The 18,559-nt window shown below is 45.0% G+C and overlaps 1 protein-coding gene across 6 annotated transcripts in view; it reads left to right on the forward strand.

Moving 5' to 3' along the window:
• FLT1 (fms related receptor tyrosine kinase 1) overlaps positions 1-18,559 on the forward strand; it is a 205,302-nt gene that overhangs the window by 82,331 nt on the left and 104,412 nt on the right. For all 6 annotated transcript variants that reach the window (XM_015473753.2, XM_024999786.2, XM_024999785.2 and 3 more), the window contains exon 11: positions 17,323-17,437. In XM_015473753.2, the coding sequence (XP_015329239.1) occupies positions 17,323-17,437 (115 nt within the window). The remainder of the gene's footprint in view (positions 1-17,322; positions 17,438-18,559) is intronic.

Raw genomic sequence — 18,559 nt, forward strand, 5'->3', positions numbered from 1 at the left:
CTTAAAAGATGACCACTTCACCCAAGCCCACCTGAATAGGACTTTGAGCTTTAACAACAGCAGCGTAAATCTGGCCGCCCCCAAGAAGCTTTCATCACAAACCAGAAGTGGCTGCTCACTTGGGAAACGTCTTGCTTCTGTTATATAATGATGGGATAAGGAAGTCCTCGCCGCCCGTGTGAGTCTTCCAACAGCCCTTATTAATATTTCATGCAGAGATCTCAACAGAGCGAGCTCATTCGCCAATGCCTTTTTGCCGCTTTCCTACTCTTTGTGAGATTTTCCTCATTCCCCACTCTTCCTAGGAATACGGGGAGTCCAATGAATAATTGTTGCTAATGAATTAACTGTCTCCTGTAATTCCTATCAAACGTTCCATTGTGTGTTTAAATTGAACCAAAAGGCTGAGTCATAGGAAGTCTTGCTGGGTGATTTTGAGAGGGAGCTTTTGAGCAAAGTTCAATGTTAGCTTCCCTGGAGTAGGAAGACCAAAAGGTGGCAACCCGCAATTTGGGGAGATTCCTCCAGAACGTTGGCAGAACCGCCCCAATTGTCTTTAGCCCATGTTCACAGTTTTTTTTTTTAATTGAATGGGCATTTTCATGACCAAATCTAGAAACTCCTATCCTGACACAAGATCCTGAGATAACATGTAAACAAATCCCTTGTAAAACATACACCTTTCCTTGGAAAGGCACATCTTAGTTATGTATCCATGGGCTGGAGAGACTGTATCTTGAAACATGGGCCTTGGTCTGCGGTTCTCATGTATTGGCCAATACATCTTTCCATAAGATATTATGGAAAAAGCCCGATGAACCTTTTGGCCAACCTGATAAACTTCACTGCCCTTTTAAGTGAAAAAGCAGAACCTGGTGGCCTGGACTAGAAGGAAGCGTGTGATCAATTTAGACTGGGGTCCAGGTGGTACTTCCTAATGAGCTTCAATAGTCACTTCTTCATACCGTCTCTAGAATACTCATGGGATGTTTTGTCACCTTGAATGCAGTTGACTACTTCATGATGATAGCTGTAAGAGATTGAACCAATGCTCCTTTCCAGGGCCAAAGTTGTGTGCGTTCCATTCCATACATTACCCCTAATCTGTGCAACAATTCTACATGATGGCCACAATTTCCCCATAAGGAAACTGAAGCTCAGAATTTTCTCTCTCAGGTGTTTTCAGATCTGGGATAGAAGAGGCTACGTAGGTTGGCATTTCAGAAGGTTACTGTTAGTGAGCCACGGTGGATCACTGTGGGTTCCTAGAGGAAGGAGCAGAAGTCCTCGAGGGGACAGGTTTGGGAGAGCATTGGCCTCACTTTTTGGGTTTACTCTTGTCACCAGCGATCTCAGATTCCACTGGTTGGGTTAAAGTTGAACTGGGGTTGGGGAGGAAAGAAGAAAGAACTTAGCAGCTGTTGGGGGAATCTGACTCCAATCTCACAATCTCTTTGGGAACCAAGGATGATGTGAATGAAGCTGGTTCAGGCCCCAAACCTGCAGAGGGAGTAGATAGACCCTTTGAGGGGGTAGAGACCCCACGGGGACAAGCGAGCCTGTATAGGACCAACCTCAGGAGGACAGCGAATCAAACAGTGGACTGATGCTCCATGAATAGTGCTGCCGTCTCTGTGGCTTTCCCACCATGCAGGCCTGTTTCCTCTCCTACAGGGAAGTCCCATTCCCTCCCATTCGTGGTTCAGGATTCATTTTCTGGGTCAGGATTCAGCAAACACTCAACCCTCAGCCCGCCTCACGAAGCTCATGGAAGATTGATAAAAGGAGATGAAGGAGAATGCATAAGGGTTTACAGCTGATGGAAGGGGACATGGAGGTGCGGGCATCAGCCTCGACACGCCTGGGTCTAGTCACTGTGAGTGATTCATTCACGTAGAATTTAAGACATTCTAAATATCATATGATATTGTGGACTCTTAAAAAATGGTATAAATGAACTTATTTACAAAACAGAAATAGAGTCACAGATGTAGAAAACAAACCTATGGTTACCAGTGGGGAAAGGACAGAGGAGGGATAAATTGGGAGATTGAGACTTACGTATAAACATTAGTGTATATAAAATAGATAATGACCTGCTGTATAGCACAGGGAACTCTACTCAATACTCTAATGAACTATGTGAGAAAAGAATCTAAAAAAGAGTGGATATGTGGTTATGTATAGCCGATTCACTTTGCTGTACAGCAGAAACTAACACACTGTAAATCAACTATCCTTCAAAAAAATTTTAAGAACTTAAGATATTTTAGAGATTAAAGAGAGCTTGTTTTATAGATGAGAAACTGAAGCTCACAGATAATTATTCTTCCCCTCATAGCTAGATGATGGCAAGCCCAGGACTAGACCCAAGTCTCAAATTTCTGTCTGCTTATTATTCCTGTTTATTCTTTTTTAGATTATGAAAGTATGGTAGCACATTTACAGGAGACTTGGAAAATACAGAACAAAGTTAAATACATTACGATTATTTTTTAGGTAGATAAGATTGTAGTTTCAATTGTAGTTTCAATATCAGACTCTCAAAAATTAATAGACAGAAAAGCAAAGGATACAGTAGACCTGAGAAGCACTATGAACCAATTCAACATAGTTAAGATTTATACAATTTTAACACAACAGCAGGATACAAGTTCTATTCAAGTTCCCATAGGTATAAAACAGGAGACACTGGTGCATATTCAGGGACATAAATCAAGGTGCAGAAATGTCATGGTCTGAAGGTATTGAAATCATACAGAGTCTGTTCTCTTATCCCTGTGGAATTGTTAGAAATCACTACCAAAAGATGTTTGAAAGTAACCCACGTATTTTCAAGTGCAATGTGACATTTACCAAGAGAGATTCTTTGACTTAGCCATTGAAAGCCTCGATAAAATTAAAAGACTGAAAAAAACACTGCAGGTGATTGCAGAAAAGAAAGCATTTAAATGAGAAATTAATATCAAAGATACTTCAAAAACCCCATGTATTTGGAAATGAACTGTCCACTTTTAAATGATGAGTGTATCTAAGAAGCCATAACAAGGAAAATTAGAAAGTATTTGCAATTCCTGTTATTCTTATTTTCACTACAACATTGTATTGCATCCTGCTGAAAGGTGTTTATCATGCCCAGTCGTGTCTGACTCTGTGTGACCCCATGGACTGTAGCCCGCCATGCTCTCTGTCCATGGGATTTCCCAGGCAAAAATCCTGGAGTGAGGTGCCATTTCCTTCTCCAGGGAGGTGCTTCCACTCTGGTTGACTAAACAAACCCACATGGTTTCAATGGACGGCAGTTAAGAGGGAGCACCATGGTGAGGCAGGGGAGGAGATCTGGGTCCTAAGGTGATGGGAAGTCCTGGGGGGATCAGATGGGAAGGGAGAGGACAGATCTGATAGAGGGACTCAGGGGAATGACAGGGAGGGGTTGAAGAGGAGATGCTTAGAGAGTCATTGGCTGGCTTACCAGGACGAGGTAAAATGAAAACCAAATCTGGGAAGGGAGGTTTGGACCCAACGTAGGACTTCTTGAATGGAGGCTAAAAACTTTGCCAGCCAGTCATTCTGCTCCAGCTCGCCTTCCCTGGCCACCACCCAGGCGTCCTGCTCTCTGGTTACCCCCCACCCCCATGGCACTTACAGAATGATGGGCTTGTACAGACTCAGTGTGGGGGTGGGAGGGTGTCTTACTCCCGTCCTTAGCCCACGTTATGCGCATTATGGCTCCAAAGCTCGCCTTCCATGTCTGAAGATCAAAGTCTTAGGTTTGCACTCAGGCCTTTTAAAAAGTTGTGTGGCTGCTTATTATCCCTTTTTCTTAGGCCTTTCATGTTCTACATGCCTTGTCCTCTTCACTGAAAACATGTGAGATAATCAGAGATTGTTACCTCATTGAGAAATCCTCTTTTTGTGAGTGTGAAAAAGTTACTGGATAAGTGAGGTGAGGAAAAGAGAAATGGTATTTAGACTCTACTTACAGCCAAATGAAAGATTATGGCCAGTAGACTGTATGGCCTGGGTTTGTTTTTTTTTTTTTTTCCTTATTATTGAAACTTATTAAGCACCTAACTTTGGCCACCTGATGCGAAGAGCTGACTCATTGGAAAAGACCCTGATGCTGGGAAAGATTGAGGACAGGAGGAGAAGGGAGCAGCAGAGGATGAGATGGTTGGATGGCGTCACCAAGTCAATGGACATGAATCTGAGCAAGCTCCAGGAGATAGTGAAGGACAGGGAGGCCTGGCGTGCTGCAGTCCATAGGGTCGCAAAGAGTCAGACACGACTTAGCAACTGAAAAGCAAAGGATAAGTGCTTTATATGTACTGGCTCTCATTTAACTCTTACAGAACTTCTATGAGACAAGGACTGTAGTTACTACCATTTCAGAGATGAGGCCCAGAGTGTTCCACGGATCTCGTTGGGAAGCCAGTCCTGGCTGATATGCCAGAGACTGCAGACGAATGGCCTTCTAGCACATCACCATCCATGCACTTCATCTGTCATTATGCACAACCATGTAGACATTAAATATTTTTTGCTCAAAAACTCATGATCCAGAAAGCAAGTATGTTTTGAAAAGCCTGTGTTATGACATCAGGAACAACCTTAAAAGGCATGAGAAGGCAGAAAGGCAGTGTAGCCCAGAGTTGAAGGTCATGGGCTCTGGAGTCTACATCCTGGCTCCTATTACCTGCTGGCTGTGTGATTCTGGGCGAAGTGAACTACCTCTCTGGGTCCAAGTTTCCTGACATCCTAAGGTTGTTTAGGGGGATTAAATGAGATAAAATGCATAAAAGTACTTAGCCCAGTAGTGGGGCTTCCCAGGTGGTGCTAGTGGTAAAGAACCTGCCTGCCGATGAAGGAGATGTAAGAGATACAGGTTTGATCCCTGGGTCGGGAAGATCCCCTGGACAACCCACTCCAGTATTCTTGCCTGGAGAATCCCATGGACAGAGGAGCCAGGCAGGCTATGGTCCATAGGGTCGCAAAGAGTTGGACATGACTGAAGCAATTTAGCATGCATGCACAGTCCAGTAGTACTTAGCCCAAATACTTAGCTCAAATCTGTTTGCTTATAGTTGTTTTTGGTTGCTCTGGGGCCGCCCACTGCAAAGCTACTTCCCTAACATCAGATACACACAAATGTCCAGTGAATGCTGACAATCTGACAAAACAGTCCCTGACGTTGGGTTCATGTCCCCCCCCAAAACATGCTTGCACCTTTGGACAGGTCTTCTAACCATGGTGATTTACTCCAAAGAAATTAATTTGTAAGATGCTCGGTGCAATGCCTGGTACACAGCAGACAGGTCGTTCATGTTAGCGGTGATTATCTGACCAGACTGAGGGCTACTTAAGAGCAGGGACTAGGTCTTACTCATCATCATAACCTCAGGGCTTAGCCCAGCTACCTGGGGACCAGCAGAAGAGCACAGTGTCTCTCACTGAGTGATGGCCCAACAAGAAGAGCCAGTCTTCTTGGCCCACCAAGAACAGCAGACTAGACATGGACTCAATCTCACATGGGTGCCAACTCAGCCATCCATCACTCACCTCACACATATTGAGAAAGGGGCACTGCTGACCCTCCAGTGACCTCACACGTCCCCCTCAACCCAGTGCCGTGTTACCGCCATCAGGGCTGTCCACTCCCAAGGAGGAGCATTAATGACCCAGGATGGACACATCATGTTGGGATCCACATCTGACAAGTAAATAGTATTGGAGAATTTCTACCCAAGCAATGGTGCTGACATGTGCAGAAGCACCTTCTAGGCTAATAGAAAATAACTTAACCAGCAGCTAATAACTACTAGCACCATTTGATTCAATAAAAACTAATTTGTTCACACATACTCCATTTAAGGCAATGGCACCCCACTCCAGTACTCTTGCCTGGAAAGTCCCATGGACGGAGGAGCCTGGTGGGCTGCAGTCCATGGGGGCACTAGGAGTCGGACGTGACTGAGCGGCTTCACTTTCACTTTTCACTTTCATGCATTGGAGAAGGAAATGGCACCCCACCCCAGTGTTCTTGCCTGGAGAATCCCAGGGATGGGGGAGCCTGGTGGGCTGCCGTCTATGGGGTCACACAGAGTCGACACGACTGAAGTGACTTAGCAGTAGCAGCAGTCCATTTAAGAAGTAGAATCATGTCCTCCGAAAGAAGTACAAGATTTAGTTCCTTCTGTTATTAAGGATATGGTTATTGAAAAGTCAAACACGTGGAAAAGTATCAGAAGACAACTGAACACAAGCCAGTAAATGTCCAGAGCCCACGTGCCATGGTAGGCTGGACAGGATGTGGGGCAATGAGGGTTTGAAGAGCTGAGGCAGAATTCACCAGTGCAGCCAGGTCTAGGATATTACAACTCCTCTAGTCAGTTCAGTCACTCAGTCGTGTCTAACTCTTTGCAACCCCATGGACTGTATCAAGCCAAGCTTCCCTGTCCACCACCAACTCTTGTAGCTTGCTCAAATCCATGTCCATCCAACCATCTCATTCTCTGTTGCCCCCTTCTCTTCCTAACTTCAATCTTTCCCAGCATCAGGGGCTTTTCTAATGAGTCAGTTCTTTGCATCAGATGGCCAAAGTATTGGAGTTTCAGCTTCATTATCAGTCCTTCCAATGAATATTCTGCACTAATTTCCTTTAGGATGGACTGGGTTGATCTCCTTGCAGTCCAAGGGACTCTCAAGAGTCTTCTCCAACATCACAGTTCAGAAGCATCAATTCTTCAGCACTCAGCTTTCTTTATAGTCCAACTCTCACATCCATACATGACCACTAGAAAAACCATAGCTTTGACTAGACAGACCTTTGTCAGCAAAATAATGTCTCTGCTTTTTAATATGCTATGTTGGTCATAGCTTTTCTTCCAAGGAGCAAGTGAAAATCACTGCATCCAAAATCACTGCAGATGGTGACTGCAGCCATGAAATTAAAAGACACAAGGCACTTGCTCCTTGGAAGCAAAGCTATGACCAACCTAGACAACAACTCTAACTTCCTGAATAATCTGAAGATTTTACCATTTTCCACCCCATCTGAACATTGCCAACAAAGGAAGCAGCCCCATGTTACCACGTCTTAGTAGTTTTCTTACAGGGATTAAAAAACAGAAAGGAAATAATTCAGAGAAGGTCCTTTTGCGTTAGCAGACATGAGGGTGATACTGAGTTAAGAACACATCCATGCCCAAAGAATTCGAGGTGGTTCGTGAAAAGTGCGATTCATTATTTAGCAAATCTGGATGAAGATGGGGTAAGACAGAGATATGGCCCACATGCTTTACTTGCTAGCTGTCAAAGAAAGACATAAAATAGACATTTGCAAGAAGAAGGGGCCCATGAGATAAAGGCAAAACAAGAGAAATACAATTTTTCAGGGAACTGAGATCTGAGAAAAGTGATTTCTTTTCTCCTCCTCTGTGGGCTGTAGGCAACGAATTCCTCAACCACACTTCCACTCCAGACAGTGAGTGACACAGTGCTGGTCATTACCACTTCCTCCGTGGTCACTGGTGGCATGACACCAATCCCGAATTTATTAAGAGTAATTCCTTGGGCTGACGTGACCCAGCGATTTCAAAAGTATTCAAGGAATTAGAAAGACCAGTCAAGGCCTCTGATCCATTTCCTATGACATGATTCTCCCCACCTTGTCATCCTGCCTCCCATGACCAGAAGGTTGCAAAACCATGATCCAGTCTCAGGTCTGACTTGGTCTAGAATTTCTACTTAATGTGATTCCCCACCATTTAGCCCTGAAGGCCACCTGGATGTTTCCATGTTGACTGTGATATAGTAATCTGCTCTCCTTATGCAAACGATACATAGCCATAGCTTGACATATGCTTCCTTGAGCAACTGGAGTCAATACCTTAAGACTCCTTGAATCTTCTGGAATTAAAGGAGGTTATTGTAGTCACTCCTGCTGTTGCTGCTGCTAAGTTGCTTCAGTTGTGTCTGACTCTTTGCAGTCCCATGGACTATAACCCGCCAGGCTCCTCTGTCCATGGGATTCTCCAGGCACGAATACTGGAATGGGGTACCATTTCCTTCTCCAGGGGATCGTCCCAACCCAGGGATCGAACCTCCGTCTCTTATGTCTTCTGCATTGGCACGCGAGTTCTTTACTACCCCAAACATTTCCCTAAAGACTTTTTAAATAAAATTTCTCCAATCACCCTTCCTCCACTGACCAGCCTTTTACTAGGAAGAAAAGTGAATGAAGAAAACGGATGACTTCTCTAAGGCTCCTATCGGGGTGTAGCTGAGGAGGTGACCCCCTCCCAGCTCCATGGTCACCCCAATGTAGGGCTGTCAGTCAGGACACCCTGGCCCCTATTCCCTAAAAGAGAGAGAGAGAGAGAGACCCAGAGTCGGGGGAGGGGGGGCGGATCCCAGGGGCCCCTCGGTGGAGGCGAGCTGGGGTGAGAGGAGGAAGGAAGACAGAGGCTGGGAGGACAGGCCTTGCTCCGAGTGTGAATGGACCGTGGGGCCTCGAGAGCAGGAAGCGCCACGGGCCAAGACGCTCACGGAAAAGCTCTTATCTCAGCAGAGCTGGCCAGCCCCCTGGACGCCCCCTGCCATTGTCCCTGGCGCTGACCCCAGCCTCCAGTCCCCAAAAAGCCTTCTCTACTCCCCTCCCCGCGCCGTTCAGACAAGAAGTAGTTTTCACTGTGGGCTCCAAGGCGGCACGAGGTCCTCTGGCCGTGTCAGAAAGGCTCCCCGACGCCTGCCCCCGCCCCAGAATCCCCCCAGCCTGACCCTGTGACCAGCACGGAGGCCCAGGCCCTTTTCCTGGAGCAGAAGGAGCAGGAACCGTTCTGTCTAAACACTCCTGCCTGCGCTCCGCCGCCCGCCTTCTGCCAGCATCCTCTCCTCTGTATTGTTTTATTTGTTTTAAGAGAATGTGAGAGAAGGGGAAAAGATAGTGTTTGCAGATTCTGTTAATCTGATGGCTCAGACACACGCGCACCAGCGTTTGACACGACACCCGCAGCAGCGCAGGGAAGTTTACACGAGGCCCTTCTGCAGGAGGGCGGGAGGCGATGGGGAGCCGCCCCTGGTCCTGTCCTTTGGCAGGGATCCAGGTGGTCCTTTTTTTTTTTTCTTCCCCTTTCCACTTTTTAAAAAGACATTTTACAGCCTCGATTGCTCTTTACTACTGCCCTCCTCCTTTGTTTCCTCACTTGAAATGGTTCACTGTTCTTCGCAAACAGATTCTAATCACAGTGAGCATGGGCAGTCAGACCCCAAACAAAGACACAGACTTTGCACAAGAAGCCCTCAGCTTCCATCATCCGGAAGAGATTAAAAGGGAGGGAGATTAACCTGCATCTTGGGGCTCTGCAGAACTTTTAGAGCCTTTTCACCCCCAAATTAAAGGTGCTTTCATTGTACATTAATATATACCATCTTCCTAAGCATGGCTCAGGCTCAAATAAGGCAGCCACTGGATGTTGGGGTGCTCAGCTCACCGCCGTGTATCCCCCAGCCCACCCCAGAGGTCCCTTCTAAATCAGTTGCCTGCCATAAGTGTACTGGTGTTCCTAATAAAAGACTAGCTTCATCCCAGAACGTATTTAGGACTCGTGCAGACAACAGTTTTAAGTTACCAAGGGGAAAAAAAAGATTGCCATGAAAGTGGGGTCTTTCTTTTGCTGCAAGATTTTTTTCTAATGATGAACTTCATCAGCCAGCAGAAGGCCAAGATTTCCTATAATTTTAGCATTTTAATGATGAAAACTAACCAACTAAAAACTGTAATTATAAACTATTCCTCTGCTCCTTCCCCACCCCTCACCAAAGGACTCGGGGCTAATATCTCCCTTCTGAAAGCTAAGATTTCGCTTCTCCCTGTGTCTGACTTTGTACCAGTTGGCCTCAGAGGACCCCCAGAGTTTCCTAACATGACTCTGAAGCATGGTGGTAAAGTTTGGGGTGGGGGGGATTCCCTTGGGAGCAGAATTCATCTCGTGGGATGGACTGAGTTCTGGTGTGGTGGAAAGAGTTAGGAATATCTGGGTTCTAACTCCAGATTTGTCTGCCACTTTCTCTATGAATCTGAGCAAGACATTGGATTTTCCTGAGTCTCAGTTGTCTTATTTACTGGTAAAAGGAATCGTGAAGTGGAGATTGTAACACCCACTTCACTGGTGACCGCTAGAGTTAGTTCAGCTTAAATGTGTGCAAGGGCTGCCTCAGACCTGGTGCAATAACAGCAGCCCACTAGAAACTGGTTCCCTTCAGCCCAATCAAGAGCCCGACTTAGCAGAACAGAGATTTTTAAAAGAAAGGTCAGCTTAATGTCATTTATCACAGGATGAAAGGGGATCCTAAAAAGACAACAACAAAAACCAACTATCTTAAGAAAGATTCAGGCTGTAGAGCAGACCTTCTAGTATTGGGCTGGTGATTAAGTTTGCTAGAAATCATTTACAAAATGAGACTGCTTAGGTAACTATAGGAGTCTTAGGTACCATTACAGGCACTAAAACGAGCAGTTTCTCAAAGGGCTAAATCACCTCACCTGGTTCTTCAGAGAGTCGAAAACACAGACACTAACCCTCATTGGGCTAAAGCTCATCTCTCCCCTCTGATTCCACCAGTTGCAACAACCATCCTTTAGAGAAAGAGCCAGCTCTGCATTTGGGGTGGTGGGGGAGGGGAGAGAAAGGCAGGAGGACTGCAGAAAGTCTGACAATCAGGACTGTTCAAAGCCAGCTCCTTAGGGAAAGCACAGGCAAGCATAAGCAGGCGCACACACTGCACTGAATTTCCTGTGATGGATCTGTAAAGGTGAACAGACCTGAGATCAGAAATCAGGGGATGCCTAACGGAATGTAGACTGCCATTGCAGACCACGTGCACGGTGGGCACGCAGTACATTTCGGTTGTGTATCACGAGAGCTGTTTGTCAAATCTTGGGAAAAGCAGTTGACTGAGTTATTAATACCAAAAGGGCTAAAAAAAAAAAAAAAAAAAGACATCCAGTCCCCAACACAGTAATGGTGTATGTGTAGTGATTATTTGAGAAGTCTTTTCCTCCCGGGATACAAAGAAACACTAAAGTATAACAGTTTCTTTTTAGATGATGATAGAACATGGACATGTTACATGTGGCACACAGGTTAAATGCATTGATTCTGGAGTAAGAACCGATTACAAAGTCCGCCTCTGCCGCTTACCAGCTCTTTGTGCATGCATGCTAAGTTGTTTCAGTCTTGTCTGACTCTTTGCGACCCTATGGACTGTACCCACCAGGCTCCTCCGTCCATGGGATTCTCCAGGCAAGAATACTGGAGTGGGTTGCCATGCCCTTCTCCAGGGGATCTTCCCAGCCCAGGGATAGAACCTGAATCTTATGTCTCCTGCATTGGCAGGCTGGTTCTTTACCACTAGCGCCACCTGGGAAGCCCTACTAGCTCTTTAGTAGGTAATTTAGTGGGTAATTTACTTAACCTCCTTAATCCTCAATTTCTTCATCCATTCAACGGGGGGATAAGAGTTCCTACTTTTCAGGATGTTGTGGAGATCAGTGCAATAGTGTATATGAATCACTTAGCACAGTAGAAATTACTTAGCATGTAGAAAATATAATCCTTATTAGAGTAGACTATGATACTGCATAGGATCTATGGTAATTATAACAGCCCATAGTGTGCCTGTAGGGACCAGCAGTCAAAATTGCCAGTGTTGCAGGTTGGATCCCAGCATTGGCTTTGCCTTTCTCTGTGAGAAAGGTGGCTTCTGTCTTTGGTCACAAAGGAGCCAAATGCTTCTGAGTGTGCAGGAAGAATCTGTCAGCACCACAGGAACAAACCCAGAGCATGTAGGTCAGTAAGGTCATCTGCGTAGGTGTAGGTGGTGTTTCCCTACTCTGCGTCAAGCAAAGCCGCCTGCTCACTTGGACCAGACCAGAGAGCCCTACAGGCCTCTCCTCCTTGGGAGGCAAAGAGACAGACGTGCCCCATGGAAGGTCCCTGCTCCATGTGTTGGATCCATAATTGGCTGCTTTCTTTTAATTTATTTACATCAGTCTCTAGTCCAAAACTAATTTGTTTCAGCTCCAGGGCAATCGACATGGAGTACACTCTTACCCCGGAAATTTTTTTTTTCCTGTGGATGGTTATAAATACCTCCACGCTATTGTACTTGGCATGCTGTATGCAAATAGAGGTCGGAGTCCTGAAGCTCATTAGGAAAGGGACAAGGGGCTTGGGGCTCAGGGAGGACAGCGTGGAGCTGGAGCTGATAACGGTGGCCTTGTCCAGAATGTGCCTGGGAGCTTTCTTATCTCCCTTTGGCAGGAGGTGCGGAGGGCTTCCTGTGCGAAATCAGGAGCGAACGCCGCTTTCCTCTTGTTGTTCGGCTTCCTCCCCCCTCAAGACGGTTCCCAGCACAGCAATTATCTTTGCATCTTCAAACATGGCACAATCTACTTCCTTAAGAGCTTGATGTATTCTTAAGGCTCAGGCAGACCCCCCCTCCCCCCGACCTCTCGTTTCAAGTGCTGTGTTACACAGTCAGCCTCAGAAAGACATTCTATTTTTAAGGTTCCAGTGACAAAGAGGAAAAAAATCACAGTCCCCAGTATGGAAAATAGCCACAGAATCTGCCCTTTTTTCATCTGGAGACCTTGCAGCAAGTCTAGCCTGTCATTTCCATGCCAGGGCTGTGCTGACGGGCGCTGTCCTAGAGGAGTGGGGTGGGTGGGGTGGAGGGTGGGTGGGGTGGAGGGAGGGTGGGTGGGTGGGGAGGAGCCAGGCAGCCCCAGTGAGCCCCTGAGGCCAATTGTGCTTCCCTTGGGGAAATGCCTCCTCTTGCTTTACCCTAATGTATTTCTTTACATTTCCCGACGACCAACTGAGAGTATGAAATTAAGACCTCTAAGGCCTCCTTTATCTTTTTTACTTCTTTGAGGAGAAAAGAATGAAATCATAGGTTTCTCTCTCAGATGCAAGAAAACTTCAGCTCTTCAATGTCACAGCATCAAGTACATACACACGTGTCCAATACAGGCATACATATGACAACCCCCCATATCCATGTTACACACACACACACATTATATAAACCCATATATGTACCCTGTGTTTGTGAAAGATCTGAGAGCAAACAGTAGTTCAAGGTAGCTGCTGCTGCTAAGTCGCTTCAGTCGTGTCCGACTCTGTGCGACCCCATAGACAGCAGCCCACCAGGCTCCCCCATCCCTGGGATTCTCCAGGCAAGAATACTGGAGGGGGTTGCCATTTCCTTCTCCAATGCATGAAAGTGAAAAGTCAAAGTGAAGTCGCTTAGTCGTGTCCAACTCTTAGCGACTCCAGGGACTGCAGCCTACTAGGCTCCTCCATCCATGGGATTTTCCAGGCAAGAGTACTGGAGTGGGGTGCCACTGCCTTCTCCAGTTCAAGGTAAACATGTTATAAAAAATAGGGCAAAATGATACATGGCTTTGAAACTTTATCATTAGCATATGTCAAGTAAAGGAGAAGGTATAAAATTTTCAGTTTCCTCCGCTAGTCAATAAGTTAAAATGTTCACTTATTTTACCTGATAATAAGGAACAGTTAGTCAAAAATCACAGAAATGATACAAATGAATGTATTTACAAAACAGATACAGAGTCACAGACTTAGAGAACAAACTTATGATTGCTGGGGGGAAGGATGAGGGAAGGGATAATTAGGGAGTTTGGGATGGGCATGTACACACAGCTATATTTAAAATGGATAAGCAGCAAGGACCTAGTGTATAGCACATGGAATTCTGCTCAATGTTATGTGGGAGCCTGGATGGGAGTGGAGTTTAGGGGAGAATGGGTGTGACTGAGTCCCTTCCCTATCCACCTGAAATGGTCACAACATTGTTAATCAGCTATACTCCAAAACAAAACATTTTTTAAAATCGCAGAAGTTCCTTAAGGAATAGTCAGTCCTTATGAATTCTTTTTTATTTTAAATCTTATACTCTAACTATAAAAAACAGTCATTTGAAAAACATTTGGAGAAATCTGATACTTGGGCCTGGTACAAACACCACCATGGAATTACTAATTCTATTAGACAGGATCACCGTGTTGTTGTTATATTGGGAAAGGTGCATACTTTTTAGACAGGCACTAAAAAGTGTGGGGCTCACATGACATGCTGTCTGGGATTCACTCTACAATATCTCTCAAAAGGAAAAATGAAATAAGGGGACAAATGAGACAACTGTGGCAAACTTGGATAATCATTAAGTGTGGGTGATGGGTGTATGGGGGGTTATTATATTGACACTATGGCTCTACTCATCTATATGATTGGAGATAATAAACACTTAAAACCAACAAGAACTCTTACTACAAGCCACACATCAGTGCCTCATGCCAAATGTTTACAGAGGCTTGTGGGGTGCCAGTTACATGCGTGGCCCTGGTGTAACTATGGAGACAGGGCAATCACACCGAGGTGGTCCGTGTCCCTTGCAGCTGCCCGAAGCACTGAATGCACACTTGGAAAGTGATGGGTGCTTTTGGGGATGGGCGGGGGAGAGAACATTAAGGGGCAGCATGCCCCCCAGGAGGGGAGACCACCCTGGAAAACGCACCAGTTTCACATACTAGAGTTCTTTCTCAGCTCCAGCACCAGAGAGAAATAATTACAGAACTTTTTCATCACAATTCCTTCTCTCTCACCCTTTCTCTCACTGGTTTCATCCTCTTTCTTCTCACATAAGTAGCCAAGGGCAGCAATGACTTAAAACCAACCATTCATTCTTTCTGGAAATGGGGCTTTACACTCCCTCCTGGTTTGAGAATCTCCTGAATCTGCCCAATCCATGAACAGAGTGTGCTCACCACAGATTCGAAGCCAGAAGGAAGGAATATGACATGTTTCCCTGGAAAGTTCACAGTGCAAGTAATCATAACAATAACCACTTCCTTGCCTCACTCATTAGGCTGGGAGATAGGAGGAAAGACTGCATTCAGGAGAGGGATGAAGAAATGAACAGCTTCAATTCATAAGGCCACCAGGAAGCAGCCGAGGTGGCGCGGGGGCTGCAGGCACGCATGCCAGTTCCTACCCACACTCGGCTCCTAAGCTCCCCAGGCTGGCAGAGAAACACACCTCAGGATCCGACAGATTATTTATTTATTTTGAGGCACAGAAAATACCTCTTTGTATATTTGCATCATGTCCCCAATAAAATCCATATTTAAATCTCAAAAGGCTACTATAAAGGAGATGGTGTTCATTTTGTCATAAGTGGTAGAAAGCAGGTCACCTGCAGTGTCCACTTAGCACCTACACTCATCAGACGGGGCAGCGCCATGCTGGGCTCTGGGCAGGACGTGCAGATAGAAGTCACAGCACAAAGTAAGGTGGTCCATCCTCAGGCTCACCCAGGGGTTCTGGTCGCGAGTGCCCATGGAGGTCAGAAACAGCCGCTTGGAGGAGATCGGGTTGTGGGTGGTGAGGGGGCGTCGAGGCCCTGGTAACTGGTGAGTGAAGATGAAGGAGTCAGGCGTGTACACCCCGAGACAGGAAGATTAGTTCCCAGGTTTTCTAGGTGGCTTTCATTGACAAAACCTCCCCAAGTAATTTAAGTCATTTAACGTTTGTATGATCCCATGAGATTAATGGGGCAGATATAATTGTATTCTTATTTTTCAGTAGGAGAAAACGGTCGTAGAGCTAGGGGAAGTTAGGGCAAGTAGAGGACTCAGGTGTTCTTTGAAGGAGCTGAACCAAACCGTGGTTTGCCCAGGAGGAGGGGGTCTGCAGGGGTAAGGTCAGAAAGGCAGGTAGGGAGTGGACTTTGGGTGGCCTTGGTTGTCAATTATAGAAACCTGGGCTTTCTGCAGTACAGCTGTTGAAGCTTTTGAAGCAACGAAGATCCCACTAAAACCCAAAGTGCTCAGGGGTCTGGTCTAGCAGCGACTCTGTGGGTGTTGGCTTGGGGACAGGCAGGTTGAAACGCTGCTGCACTGCCTGGGTCAGAGTGGACATAAGGGTCTTTTTTGGTTGTTTGGATTTTTTTATTCATGGAGAACCTACAATACATGAAACATACTAAATGATCCAAGTGACAACGAAAACACCATGGTCCAAAAGCAGTGGGATGGAGCAAAAGCAGCTCTAAGAGGAGAGTTTATAGCAATACAATCTTAGCTCAGGAAAACAAGAAAAATCGCAAACAACCTAACCTTACTCTTAAAGCAACTAGAGAAAGAAAAACAAACAAAACCTTAAATTAGTAGAAGAGACATCACAGAGATCATGAAATAGAGACAAAGAAACATAATGAATAATTAGTAGATATTTACACTGATGATTTGGATAGTAAACTGATAGAAGCCTACTGATAATAAGGTGTTTGAAAGAACATGCTTACTTTCAGGTGAAGGTTGGAATCTCATCAAACTACCTGGTACTCTACTAGCTGGGCTTCCCAGGTGGCACAGTGGGAAAGAATCCGCCTGCCAATGCAGAAGACTCGAGATGTGGGTTGGATCCCTGGGTCAGGAAGATCCCCTGGAGAAGGAAATGGCAACTCACTCCAATATTATTGCCTGGACAATCCCATGGACAAGGAGCCTGGTGGGCTACAGTCCACAGGGTCGCAAAGAGTGGGACACGACTGAGAGATTGAGCATATACTCCACCAGCTAGTTTAAGTATTAAGAGAGAGATTTCATGCACTTTTAGAAGCCAAAAAGATCTTAAAAATCTTTAACACACGTATTTTATAATTAAACACTTGAGGCCTGAGAGGTTCAAGAACTTGCCATGATACTCCCAAACTTGAAAAGACATAGACTGAAATTAATAACTGCTCCATGATGTGTGTTTCCATATACACTTAATTAGCCCTGGAAAAAATTAGCTGTGTAACAGAATATTCTCATTAAATGCCAGCCTTTTATAGATGTGAAATACTGTTATTTCCTTAAGGTTTCCGTTCATTAACATAACTTTTTTCTCCTGTGTTTGCAAGTTTTCTCCACTAGGAACTAATTAAAATCTAGATATTAGATTGTTGAACTTACGCATTTTTATTTAGTATTTAACATTTAGAACAGGAAGTATGTATGAAGACACATTGGTGGTCTTTTTTTTTTTTTTAGAGATAAGGCAAAATCTGTCTGCTATTTTAAGTTTTGAGGATGGATGCTGGTGGGGATGGAGGGTGGAATCTAAGGAAAGTAAGAAAATGTGTGATTTTATTATCTGAGGGCTTAATGGTTTTCACATCACCAGCCACCATGGGCTGGACCAGATTGCAAAGCAATATAGTGATGACTTCCTTTTTTTTTAAAAACAGGTATAACTCTTGCTCCACTAATGAAGAGGCCTTTATCCTGGATCCTGACAGCACTGTAGGAAACAGAATTGAGAGCCTCACTCAGCGCACGGCAATCATAGAAGGAAAGAATAAGGTACTGTTTATCAGAATAAGCGTGGGGATATTTATTCTAAAAGCTCACACTCATTTCCTAGTTATGGGTTTATTAGAGTCAGAAGGAATTCAAATGCTCACGCAAAACTTCTGAAAGAAGAAAGGCATATGTCTTCATGGAGAGATGCACTGAGGTGACTCAAACTGCTGCATCCGCCCAAACGACCAGCAGTCCCAAAGGAACAAGTCCTTGTCCTGATGCCTCTTGAACAGGAGACTGGCCCCCATCCATGGTTCTGGACCCTGGGTGCATAGTAGTCTATTATTACACTATATAATATACATAGTATATATTATCCTGCTCCACCAATTACTATTCCATGTGAATCTTCAGCATGGAGCCCAGGATGCACAAAAGTTCCCGGAGAGATGCTAGCTTAACCAACATGGAGAGTCTCTGACGTAACTGGAGTGGGATGTCAGTAAGCAAAAGCCAGTACCAAACTTAGGCTAAGATGGAATGTTTCCCTTTCACAAAATATCTTGTTTTTCCCCTCCATTTCTGCACTAGCAAAGCCTCAGTTGGGATATACAAACCCACAGTGAATCAGATATCCTGACCTAAGAAATGCAAGTCAAAACCACTGTGAGATATTTATCACCTCACACCTGTCAGAAAGGCTGTTGCAAAAGACTAGAAATATATGAAACTGTAAAGCAATTATACGCCAATAAAAAATAAATAAAATCACACATAGAATAAAAAAAACAAGAAATAAAAAATGTTGGTGAGGCTGTTCAGAACCCCTTATGCATTGCTAGTGGGACTCTAATTGGTACAGCCGCTATGGAAAGCAGTCTTGGGGTTCCTTAAAAAATTAAAAATATAACTACCCTATGATCTAGCAATTCCGGTTCTGGGTACTTGTCTAAAGAAGACAAAAACACTAACTCAAAAGATATGTGTAGCCACACATTCACTACAGCGTTATTTATAGTAGCTAAGACACTGAAGCAACCTAAATGTCCATCTACAGATGAATGGATAAAGATAATGCAGTACACATACACAGAGGGATATGACTTGGTCATAAAAAAAAGAATGAAATCTTGCCATTTGTGACAACATGGACAGACTTTAAGGGCATATGCTAGATGAAGT

Source organism: Bos taurus, chromosome 12, assembly GCF_002263795.3.
Source record: "Bos taurus isolate L1 Dominette 01449 registration number 42190680 breed Hereford chromosome 12, ARS-UCD2.0, whole genome shotgun sequence".
Classification (NCBI taxonomy): domain Eukaryota; kingdom Metazoa; phylum Chordata; class Mammalia; order Artiodactyla; family Bovidae; genus Bos; species Bos taurus.